Source organism: Pagrus major, chromosome 2 (genome assembly GCF_040436345.1).
Source record: "Pagrus major chromosome 2, Pma_NU_1.0".
NCBI lineage: Eukaryota > Metazoa > Chordata > Actinopteri > Spariformes > Sparidae > Pagrus > Pagrus major.
The window spans coordinates 28,964,674-28,977,573 of NC_133216.1; the positions used below are offsets into that span (position 1 = coordinate 28,964,674).

Here is a 12,900-nt window from a genome sequence, read left to right on the forward strand (position 1 = left end):
ATACTATACCTTTAATCACCTGTAAATATTCTTCCATTTTTCTCCTTCCTGCTGCCAGGTCTCTGAACTATGGAGGAATAGGAGCTATCATTGGCCATGAGCTGACACATGGATATGATGACTGGGGTAAGAATGGCAACCTTTTCAGCCATAATCCCTTGCAACAATGCTAATATACCCACAAGTTTTCACCATTTTGAGTTGCACTCCCACAATTGCACTGAACTTCTCTATTTTACAGAAAGACCAAGGGTTCCCTGATGATTTGTGTAATTTTATTAAATATGTAGGATGCCTGCAACTATACAGCAAAGGCTATTTTGAGCCACAATCTCTAACTTTCATTTCCAGTCTGGAGTGCTGCCCTTTAAGATACATCAAAAGAATATAATGAGGGTGTGAAATCTCTGCCAGCCACCTACCAAATGCTGGAATAACTTTGAGTGTGACTGGTAGGATTGTGCACTACCAGCTTCTTTGGCAGACAGTCAGCCATCATTTTCATTCTACAAATTTAGTTGGCTAGAAAAGCAGTTCAATTGGCTCTTGAACTGGATCCATCAGCCAAGGTCAACTCTGCGTTTAACTATACTTTGCCTCCTAATAGTTTGACTCCCACAGCTACAAAAAGTGCAACAGATGACATGCTGGGCAGCTCTTTGGACTGTGAAGGAAAGTTGCAGATCGTGTTGTCTCCATGCTAACACTGCCCCCTGCCCTTTTGCCCCTCATCTTAGTGATGCAATGGTTCATGTCCCTAGGGGGCCAGTACGACCGTCATGGCAACCTCAAACAGTGGTGGACAGAGGAGTCCTACAGGAAGTTCCAGAGAAAGGCTGAATGTATCGTCAAGCTCTACGATAACTTCACCGTGTATAACCAGAGGGTGGGTCTGCACACACACAATGCACAAGTCCTTACTTGCACATACAGTGTTTGCAATAGCATTACATAGATATATGGATTCACTAATATGTCAAGCTTGATTTATTAGTATTTCTGATTAGATCAATACCACTCCGGGCATCTGTGGAAGAGAGATATGCATTACATTTGATGTATAACATGTATGTTCCTACAAAGGAGCACTTTTACATGTAAAGATCTGTTTACTTGGGAGTACTACTCTCTACCCTGTAAAAGCAGTTGTCAAATGTCTTCAGTGGCCTCGAGGGAGCTTTGTCAAGTCTGAGAAAACAACCCTGATGATGTCATGGTAATGTCATCAGGGTTATCTCTAATTGTGCTTGAAGATGACAAAGACAGACAGCCTTGCATTACAAACTAGGGAAGTTCTGTTTAAAAATATGGGCAATTACCCAGGATAATACGTTCTAACAAAGGAAACTATTGAGTTGAATTTAGTTTAAGATTCTACCTTCTTCTGCTGGATTTGACAATTGTGTCCCCCAGCCTTAAATAAATGCAATACTAAACTCTTAAGAGTACAATTTTAATTGTTTAATTGGAGATTTTGTGGTGATGCTTTGGCAACTTTACCACATTTGTACAACACTGAATATTTTAATTTTGGAAGAGTTTCTGAGAGTCAGAAAATGGACACCACTCTCATATGTGCATGGTAAACATAAAGCTAAAACTAGCAGACATTAAATTAGCTAGCCTGGTCTGTCTTGAGTCTCCAGTGGTCGCCTGGCAAACTCACAGTGATGACAAGACTTCAGGATGTCACAGAAGAAATAGTAAAGCCCCGTAAAATCACAACTTGTAATTTTTACATTTTGGGTTTTGTCCAGACTAAACTCACAAGATTTAACATAATTAGTGATCTTTAAAAGTGCTAGTAGGTAGATTTTGCACTTTGGGCAAGCGGTTGCTTCCTGTTTCCAGCCTTTATGCTAAGCTCAAGTAACTAAGGCTCCCTAGCTCCAACTTCATAATTAACGTAAAAACATGTGAGTAGTACTGTTTTTCTCAACTTGGCAAGAAAGCAATAAAGCCTATTTCCAAAAATGGAGAACTTTTTTTTTTAATGAATGAATGAATTTGAAGATGAGGTCAGCAAGAAGCAACTTCACTGAAAATATAAAGATTGGTATTTGATACTGTTCTTCTCATCTCACACTAGGTCCTAGATTGAAGTACATCCTTGAAGTACTTCACCAGCACAGAAGTACACAGGCATAGATGTTAAGACCTTTCAGTGTCTCCTTTCAGACGTTACCTTTCTGTGTGTCCAGGTGAATGGTCGTCTGACACTGGGGGAGAACATAGCAGACATGGGAGGGCTCAAGTTGTCATACTATGTAAGTAAAGTTCGATACCATCATTGTACAAACACTCTGGCTGTGTGTCTGCAAAAAAATGTAAATATTAGAGTTCACTCTATCAGTGTATACCGCCTCTGTCCATTTCCTGTCTCGAAAATTGTTCTTGCTATTCTTCATACACCATTGTGCTTCATTTGCATTAAAGTAAAGAGCAGAAGTGTCCCAGAATCAAGAGAAAAGATCAACATTTTTTATTCAATTCCATTTCCCTGCTTGTGTGTGTGTGTGTGTGTGTGTGTGTGTGTGTGTGTGTGTGTGTGTGTGTGTGTGTGTGTGTGTGTGTGTGGGTGTGTGTGTGTGTGTGTGTGTGTTTTCCTGGATAGCAGAGTATCTGGCATGCTGAATAATTCAATTTCATATGGAGTAGCGTATATTAAAGCAAGGAGTGTGTTGTGCATGCAGAAACAAATGTACAAAGGGAATTAGCGAATGCTTTGAAATACACAATACTGTAATAGCAAAATGCAACAATAGTGTTATAATGGCTGTTAGTAATGTCAATCAGAGCTGTACAGTACATTTCCATCATGTTTCAGGGATTTTACAAAGGGAGATTGTAAATGTGGTTTCAGATCTTAGTGTAAATTAGTACCCTGCTTAGAACACTGGCCCTGTTCACACTTGGTATCAACATCTGTCTTGAGTGATCAAGAGTACAGGTGTGAATGCCCCCAAGACATACTGAGGACGCATTGGAGATCCGACCACTTAGACCACATTCAGAGGTGGATGTGACCACATACTTTTAGCAGTGTGTCCTGGACCACATTGAAGGACCGCCTGCTCAACTGTGTAACAAGATGAAGAAGTCACAGCAACAGGCACAAAGGATTACACACTTCATTTCCATGTAGTTTACTTTAATATAAGTATATATATAAATATACTCTTAACCTGCCAATGTTAGCAGCTAAGTTTGTGAACCTCTGTTTCAATTAACCATTTAACTAGTAACTGCATTATATCCCAGACTACCTTAACAAATTGAGCAATTGTGAGAGTTGCTGAGTGAGAAGAATTTTAAAATAAAGCTTTGTGAAACAGCTACGGCAAATGGAAGGGAAAAAAATCAGCATTGAATGCAATATGTTAAGTTTTGTTTCTCTCATTTAAATTGTTTCTCTGCTTGTCACAGCATCACTGTAGCAGCCTGTTTTTGTATAATCAGCTGTTTGAAACCCCATTTTCAAGTGATTACACTGTTTACACTGACTTTAGGAATGAGGAGAACATTATATCGAAGATAAACATGTAACTTTACAAATACAGTGATCTATATAGTCTTTTCTCTGTCGATCTTGGAGAAAGTCCCCAGATTCCCTTAAAGATTGCCATCTTTTAAAGTTGTTGAGTTAGGAAAAAACTTTAGAAATGTTGTGAAATGTTGTCTATGACTTTATTATTTGGGCCCTCTTATACATTTCTTATAAAAGTTCTCAAAAAAAATCAGTAAAAAAAAAAATTGTCTCCATTTGTTCCAGTGATGTTCATGATCATATAGGGCAGGGAAGTGAGATCTGATCGCAAGTGGTCACTCGAGACGCAGGTGTGAACTGACTTTAGAGCTGTCCACTTGTAATCGGATCACTCAGGATGGATAGTAATACAAGGTCTGAACATGCCTAATTAGGTGCAGGATCATAATTTCATTTGTAATGCATCTCCTGTCATTAATTATTCACTCCCTCCACACACCTCTCTCGCTGTCCAGGCGTATCAGAAGTGGGTGAGGGAACATGGTCCAGAGAGGCCCCTACCTGGCCTCAGATACACACACGAACAGCTGCTCTTCATCGCCTTTGCACAGGTAAAGAATCTTCCCAAAAGTTTCCCACAACTCTCTTTCGTTACATTTACATGTTAAATCATTTTAGCTGCCACTCTCAGCTGGAGCGACTGATCACAGAGAGCAGGTAGGAGTTCTGTATTATCCCAACATTAGCGGATGGATGCATTAACCATTGGAGGGATCAGAAAAAGCATTGTTCATGACAGCACAGTGGCTCTAAGCACCAGACCACCGCTGCTCCTTGTAACTATTATGACTATCATTGAATTTCAATGGTGTCATTGAAATTCACAGCTTAATGTAACAGTGGCAAAATCCAGACAGAGTTTTAATGCAATTTGCAGTGTTTTAGCATATTTTTAAAATTCTTGCCACAGGGAAGTGATATAAAAATCATGTATATTTGTACGTGCCTTTATTTTAAATGTCACATGTGCATAATTTTTTCAGCTGTGAGCCAAATCAACCACCTTTGTGGTCACATAAAATTAATGTGATTTAGTGTTTTAATTCTGCAAAGCAGGCCAGGAGACACACTTCTTAAATATCCAACCACTGACAAATGCAGGGCTGCAACTAATGATTACACTAAGTATTGGTTTGCCTGCTGATTATTTGCTGTAATTGTTCGGTTAACAAAATAAAGACCTATAGGTAAAATAGTAAGATATTTGGTTTACTATTGGAGAAGATTAAGAAAATGAGCAAATATTCACATTTGAGAAGAGAGGAGGTTAACATTTTATTCACTTGTTGGTTAGTTGCCTAATTGTTTCAGTTCCAATGAAATGGCCAAATGTTCTACTCAGATCACAGATCATTCATGCTACAAAGATGTCTCCAGAGTGGGTGGTTTTGGCTGACCATATAAATTTATGGCCATAATTTGTTGTATGACCACTTTCAGCCAATCATGGTGCAATCAATAGTGAAAAAAGAACTCAGATCCTTTACTTAAGTTTGAATATCCTTCTTTAGTAAAACTACACTTTTAACAACAAAATGTACTTAAAGTATCAAGTTAAAGCACCAAAAATGGCCCTTGACTGACATCGGGGGCCCTCCAAAGGGTCACAAGATACATCTGAGGGGTCTTGAGATAATGTTGGGGTAGAAAAGAGGAAATAAACAAGTTCTGCTGCAGTTGTATTTAATGTGTATTTTGGGACTTTTTTCTAACCTGTGCTTTTTGTGAACTGTATAATAATTTGACCTCTTCGGGCCTTGAACAGTTAGTTAAATATCACCCTCTGAGAAGGTTGGAGGGGAAATCACTCTTTGATGGAACTGCTAAACAACTCACATCTGCATCAAGACAAGGGGCTCCCGTGCTTTGTTGTTAGGGTTCAGCAGAAAGGTTGAGAACCACTGGTTTGACCTCAAACCAAAACATTTTTTAAGCTTATATCTGTTTTCATGTAAAATCTTATCTGGGAAGTAACTAATAAGTTTGGCTCTTAAAACCAATATGGTGCAGCAAAACATACAATGTTTCCCAGTAAACTGTAGTGGAGTAGCAGTATGACGTTTTAGAAAATGTAAATACGCTTTCCAGGTTGGGTCACTGATTGTGTTCATGTTGTCTTTTCAGAACTGGTGTATGAAGAGAAGATCTCAGTCCATCTATTTGCAGCTGCTGACTGACAAACATGCACCAGAGCACTACAGGTACAACATATGCACTTACTTGAAAACCACCCAGAAAATCACTGGTATGTTACATTTGTGCGCATTGCTTTTACATTTTTAGGGAGACTTATTATGCTTTAGAATTTTTTCTTTTCCTTCAGTGTGTTATATAGGTTGTAACACGTGCACAAGAACACACATCATGTGCACATCGTGACATCACACTACTTCACTATGTCACATTTGCATGAATCATGCCTATAACGGCTAGTTTGTCATGTCACGTCAGCGTTAATTCAGCACAACTGCTGTGCTGTTGTTAGCAGTGCTGGGTAATGCGTTTGTGAGCGGACCAATCAGAGCAAACTGGGTACTTGGGAGGGGCACCTTAAAGACACTGGAACTAAAACACAGCGTTTCAGACAGAGTGATGCAGCACTAGACAGTATGAGAAAAATGCATTTTTTTGAGCATTAAAGCATGTAAACCTATTCGAGTAGTAACCCAAAAATAAAATAGGGAACCTCAAAATTAGCATAATGCATTTCCTTTAAGCAAGGTTATCTATTGCTCAATATTCATCTACTATATTATATCTACATCTAAGATATCCAAAAAATGACAAATCTAAGTGCACAGGTCATGGCAGGAATGTGCCTGTGAAATATATTCATGAACACTACACTTAAGTTATGACACAACTGCATGCACAATATATGGTACACACAAGGAACTAGTGCAACTACCAATTATTTCAATTACTGATTAATCTGCAGAATATTTTCACGATTGTTTTGTCTATAAAATGTTTAAAAATTGTGGAAAAAAGCTAATCACAGTTTCCCAGAGACCAAAGTGTCATGCTCAAATTGTTTCTTTTGTCCAACCAATAGTCCCAAACCCAAAGACTCTTCATTTACTGTTATAAATGAGAAGGAAAAGTCACTAATGCTTACATTTAAGAAACTGGAACTAGCAAATGTTTGATAAATGATTGAAACAATCAAATATCAAAAAAGTTAGTGATACATTTTTTTTCCATCGACTACTCATTGCAGCTCCAATGCACACATTACACAGGCATAAATGTTTCAAGATTTCCACATTACTAATGGTGTGTACTCTCCCCCTGCAGAGTGATCGGCAGTGTGTCCCAGTTTGATGAGTTCTCCCGTGTTTTCCACTGCCCGAAGGGTTCCCCAATGAATCCTGTGGATAAATGCTCCGTATGGTGACCTCTCTGTCTGCCTCTTGACCTTGGGATGAACTTCATCTTCACAGCCCGCACCCAAACACACAACCTGTCCCACATCACACATTCATCAGAGCCAACAGGACGATACAGAGCGCATAAAAGCCTGTTCTTGCCTATAAAGGGATACGGGAAGGAAATATATCTTTTCAACATTATCAGTACACATTAGGAAAGTTTATAGAATTGTTCATTGTGTGTTCTAACCAATCTGAAGCATGATCGTGTACATTTATATCATTTGAATATATATATTTTTCTATGTTTGAATTTATTTTCAAATCATCTATTTTTCTATTTTAGCAGATAAATCTCATACATCATGCGCCGTATTCATATTAGATTTTTAATTAAGCAACATGTTTCTTCAAGCGTTTCTCTTCTTTGTAGCATCAACTAGAAAAAACTTCTGCATATCAGAAGCGTAACGATTGGCAGCAGCAGTGATTTCACTCCCTGATGTAAACTGGACAAGGACCTATTTAAAATGAACTGAGATCAGTAGCAACCTCGTGCCTGCCAAAATGTTGTTCTTTCCGTTTGGTGATGGAGTCTGATTTGTGTCGCAGTGCTGCACTCTAGAGGCTGCAGAAAGTAATGGTCACTGTTCAACCACCATGACTGTTGTATTGTTTGCCTGCATTGGTCCTCTTGTTACTGTGAGTGTTTGTACGGTTTTTAAGATTTGTCAACTTTTTTAAAAAATAGAAGGTGGACTCATGGTAGATGTTTTTCTCAGGATTTGTAGCAATGCGCAGCGCCAAATGGAGGACACATTCAACTGTCCAGCCTCCAGTACAATCACAAAGGAGCCAGTACATTTATCAAAACGAGCAGAGAAGAAGAGAAATTTTTCCTTACTAGAATTTGCAGCATGGCTAACAACCTTAACCGATTGGATGAGCTTATTTGAGAGCCAATGGAGGAACGTCTGTGATTGAATTATTCACATCTGTGTTTCTTGATGAACTCTGAATGACTTCATACAAACCTAGCAAGAGGGGGAGTGCCAGGTCACATCATACAGTGTATTCACAGTTAAGTCACCCAGTAACAGAAGCCAACACTCTGTTCAGAAGAAAGTGCAACTAAATGGAGGATCATACATTTGTACACAGTGTTATTTTAAATAATTACTTTTGTATAAACAATCTGTTGGTACAGAAGAATCTTTGTACAGTGGAGAACTATATCAGATGTTATGGTTGTACAGTCAGTTTTGATGAGAGTGCATGTTTCCCTCCTGACCATCATTAACTTCTGATCACTATATATGGAGGACGACACACACACACACACACACACACACACACACACACACACACACCTGTCTGTCTCTTCAGCTGCTATTCCACTTGTGGCTGCTATCTCTCCCTCCCTGTCGGTCACCGTTTAGTGTTTGAATAAATACAAAGGATCACTGTGTCATGCTGCTTTAGTCCGTGTTCAGGTGTGTGTGTGTGTGTGTGTGTGTGTGTGTGTGTGTGTTTGTGAGATGTTTCTGTTGGTTATTATCAGTGTGACTGTGTTATCAGCTGTGTCCTCTCAGGCTTGGATTCTCCATCCAGTAATGTGAGCCAGCTCTCTCTTGGCCTCCAAGCACTGGATGGTAGAAGTCCACCCCTCCCGCTCTGCCTCCCGTTTGTGTAAAACCTGCAAAACGGAGCAAGTTTTTACAATACATAATCATCCAGCTGTGCAAACCAGAAGGCTGTTTCATTAAACAAGATTACCAGTTAAACCAGTTACAATCTGCCCGATTGTGTTTTTTCCAAAGTTCCTCCCTGAAGCTTCCTCTGTACGTCTGCACTATGAACATGATTCATTTTACAGCATGGGCTGCACTTCTGGTGTGTTTAAAATATTAGCAGTCAGGCAACATAAGTGATTTCAAATGTGTTGCAACTAAAACAAAGCTAATACATGATTTTGACCCATAGATGTAGCATGAAACACAGAAATACATCTATTAACAAGACAAAGACTATTCAGCCATGCTAGTAGCTCTGTGAGGCTGACATCAGCATGCTAACATGCCCACACAGATATTACTAACATGGTGACCTAAAAGGTCACAATATTTTCAATGTTAACCATCTTAATTGATGGTTAATTGCTAATGCTCTGCTAATAAGCACTAAACACAAAGTCGTCCAGCTGAGGCTGGCGGGAATGTCATTAGTTTTGTATGTGTTTTAAAACCACTGGACAAATTTAATTTGTGAAGACAAAGGATCACCAAAGTTATTCATCCTGGATGCAAACTACAATCATCATAACAATGAGCATGTTTAAATCAATCATTATTTGATTTATGCAGTTAAAGATTATTCAAGTGGTCATGTAAACAGCATGATGTGATTTGCTTTATTGGATAAAAGCCATTGTTGGATTATGAGACATCTGTTAAACACACCTAGTTATTCCTAGTTATATTCTTTCATTCTTTTACATTTGTGCATGTGTAAAAACATAAAAGAGGCCGGATGTTGTTAAAACACGAGCGGATGCAGATGCATTTTCTGCTCATATACATAACGAGACATATTTATTATTTTGCATGATTTGCAAACCTAACAAATCACACATAAGGACAGCCCTGACCGGCAGAGACGCCATGATAAGCAACATCATGTTGACAGGATGTTTTGGCAAAAAACAGTTTTACGTCAGGTACTTGGAAAGAAATCATGTAAACCCATTTTTTCCATTATCGCATTACTAAAGTGCATGTAAACACATCAAATCAGATTATTATCATAACTTGATTATTCCCAGTTCACGGATTATTGTGGTCATTATTCTCATTTAATGCCCGGCTCTTCAGAATAAGCTTGGCTTTTCTCAGCCACCTTTATAAAACACAGCTTAGGATCAATTGTTAATTAAGGTGATGCATGAGAGTTGTCAGTCTCCTGGAATTCTCCTTGTAAAACGATTATACTGGACCTTCCAGAGGCGTAGTATGCACCGGGTATTTGCTTTGACTCCAACCAAACAGGCAAAGACAGTGGGATTGGTCTGAATCAGAAGAATCCAGTTCGATCATTTGTAAAGCACCAACTGTGCCCCTGTTGGTCTACCACAGGAGTCTCCTCCACACAGCCCTCTGAACTAACTCTGTTGCACTAACCTCTAACCTGCTGGATCAAAGCAACTCTATTACAACTGTAGAATCAGATAGAACATGAATTTTCATTCGACTGAGAACATTAATGGCTATATTATGCGACTGAAAATATTTTTCGACTAGAATTGCTTTTGGAGATCAGTGGCTCTCGAAATGTTACTGGGGGTTGAAAGGGGACCTGTGGCTAAAATTTCAAAGCAAATATACATAATGTTAAGCCAAATATATGATTTTATGTAATTCAAAATGAAACCTTTTCAAAAGCATACAAATACAATTTGTTTATCTCAGCATTTTTTATTGTCAGTGATCACTTGAATTATTAAGAAAAAGTGTGATACAGAATCAAATTGTCTAGATTTTTAAGCTTTTTCAGAGCAGCACCAACAGAGGCTTCTATAGTGTTTCTTAAAACGTTTGTTTTAAACAAATAAGAACCTGAAAAGGGTTGTGTTATGTAATGAGTGTACCCCACTTCAATCAAACAATCAATTGTATTTATTACATTTCACAAAGTAAGAGTTGTTGGCCACTTATTCTTCTGGCGTCTGAAAGAACAAAACATGTATGAGAATATTTCAAGCGTTCAATGATTAAATCAACTCAAACAAAAAATAGGATGGATATTCTACCATCAGCCTCCATGTTGGACCATTAGCAGCTTCCTCCTCACTGAAAAAGTACTGGGTGTGTTCGCCAGCACGGAGCAGGTGGTCCTCTGGCTGACCCAGAACCTCAACCATGCACTTCATCTGCATACAAAAAATATAGAATTACAGTGGACAGTCGACAGGGAAGAGGTTTTCAGCCACACATCAATCGCTTCAGTGATGGGTACAGCGAGGGCAACTTCTGGAGCCCTAAGGAGGGGAGACAAGAGCAAGAGATGAGAAGTCTGTTTTCTTTGTTTACGAGATCTGTAGAACAATAGATAATTGGTTCCATCTTACAATAATACATACCTGCTTTGCAACTGGCTGGATCCCATTCAGAGAAAGTGGTTTCCTAATTCGGTCATGCACTAATCATAATGTCTAAATCTAATCAACCCAACGAAAGGCTACGAGTACCAATCAATCAGAGGCAGAGTAGGGTGGGTCATGCCGTCACATCTCAGGAGGAGAAAACCAACTTGCAAAAGGCTGCAAACATTCAAAAACTATTGTGAGCTGAATAATGACTGTCTTTCAACTGAAGTGGAAGGTCAAATGGTAGGTAACCATCTCATTCTGATATGAATTGTGTTATTTTTCTAGATTAATATATGTGTTCTTAAATAATCACAATAATTTACAGACCATGGAAAATGATATTGATCCGGACAATAATTTCTTCTGTAACATAACTGATAATAGCTGCTAATACACAGAGGAACAGTATAATGAAACCATTAAGGCAGTTAACAGATTATCAATAATCCACTTCGGCTGCAGAAGCATGTATGCAAACTTCAACAACACCAAGGAATACTGAAGTCAGTTTACACAAACATTCCACATAATTGACATATCTGAAACTTGGATAAACCCTGATAAAGGAAGAAACTTTGAAATTAGATGGATATGAATTCAGTTATATAAATTGAAAGAATAAGAGTGGAGGAGGAGTGCTGCTGCCTCAGCTGCCTCCTCTGCTCTCTGATACAAGCTTTCTGTTTGGACACCTGCCACTCCAGCTCAGACATCCTTTGGCAGAGCTCCTGAATGGCCTTGGATATGTCAGCTGACCCAGAGTCCTGTCATTTTTAGCTGGGTAGAGAAATAGGCAATACATAACAAACTGGGTAAAGAGAATAAATCTGAGGCAAAAAGATGCAAAAAGAGTGCCGGTACAATTTTTATTATTTATTTCACATTGATGAATTAGTAGCTAATGGATTTTGAGAAAGTATGGATGATGTAAACAAAGACTCCTGGCAGCCTCCACAGTTTTGAAAACTGCACAGTCAGTGGGAAGGATTTTAAATAAGGATTATTCACATCAATACATATTTACACTCTTCAGTAAATCTCTCAGCTGCTTAGATTACAAACTACAAACTTTTACTCTCAAGTCTTATGTGGAAGTCTTTCAACACTCTTGGTGGGGATGCTGTTTAATCAAGGACTTCACAAGATGTGATCATTCACTATGGAATATCTTGTAAAAAAAAATCAATATAACAGTGGAACATTTCTGCCATTTGGTACCTCTGAGATTTCCCGATGGAGTGTCTTCACAGAAGATTTATAGTCTCCCCTAGTTTGTAGCTTTACACCGCCCAGCTCTGCTGACAAGTCCCTAATCTTTGTCTGAGTGTCACACAGCTCTTCATCTCTGTAACATACAGAGACAGCATGCAAAGATGGCATTAAGAAATGCCATTTACGATATCTTGTTCACACATATATGTCATGTCACATGCTGTGACCAAGCATTTTCTGACAGTATACCTCAGTGTGATGGTGGCCTGGCACTGGTCCCTGGCCTGCTCTAGTTTCCTGTGTAAACTGCTGTTGGTCAACACAGCCTGCTCCACGCTCTGGGCCAGCCTACTGTGATCCACTTTGGCTGCATTCAAGGCCTGTATGGACTCCAGCTGCCCTAACAAAGACACACACCAACACACGATAAATACACACTTTTAATTATACAAGCATGTTAATGTCTAAGCTATGGGCCCCAACTGATCACTTCTTACTCCCCCTGTTTGTACATCGTGTTTGCACCCTTTCAACTCCATTTATACAGCAGACTATAAATGGCATCTCCATTACATGTTGCCTAGAGCCCAGTGCACTGACCCACAACAAAACAACACACCCCACAG

At 39.0% G+C, this 12,900-nt stretch overlaps 1 protein-coding gene across 1 annotated transcript in view; it reads left to right on the top strand.

Moving 5' to 3' along the window:
- Positions 1 to 6,944, top strand: part of ecel1 (endothelin converting enzyme-like 1) — a 40,959-nt gene extending 34,015 nt beyond the window's left edge. The window contains exons 13-18 of the mRNA XM_073491664.1: positions 59 to 126; positions 762 to 886; positions 2,202 to 2,267; positions 4,003 to 4,098; positions 5,672 to 5,748; positions 6,845 to 6,944. Of these exons, the coding sequence (XP_073347765.1) occupies positions 59 to 126; positions 762 to 886; positions 2,202 to 2,267; positions 4,003 to 4,098; positions 5,672 to 5,748; positions 6,845 to 6,944 (532 nt within the window). The remainder of the gene's footprint in view (positions 1 to 58; positions 127 to 761; positions 887 to 2,201; positions 2,268 to 4,002; positions 4,099 to 5,671; positions 5,749 to 6,844) is intronic.
- Positions 6,945 to 12,900: the final 5,956 nt, after the last annotated feature.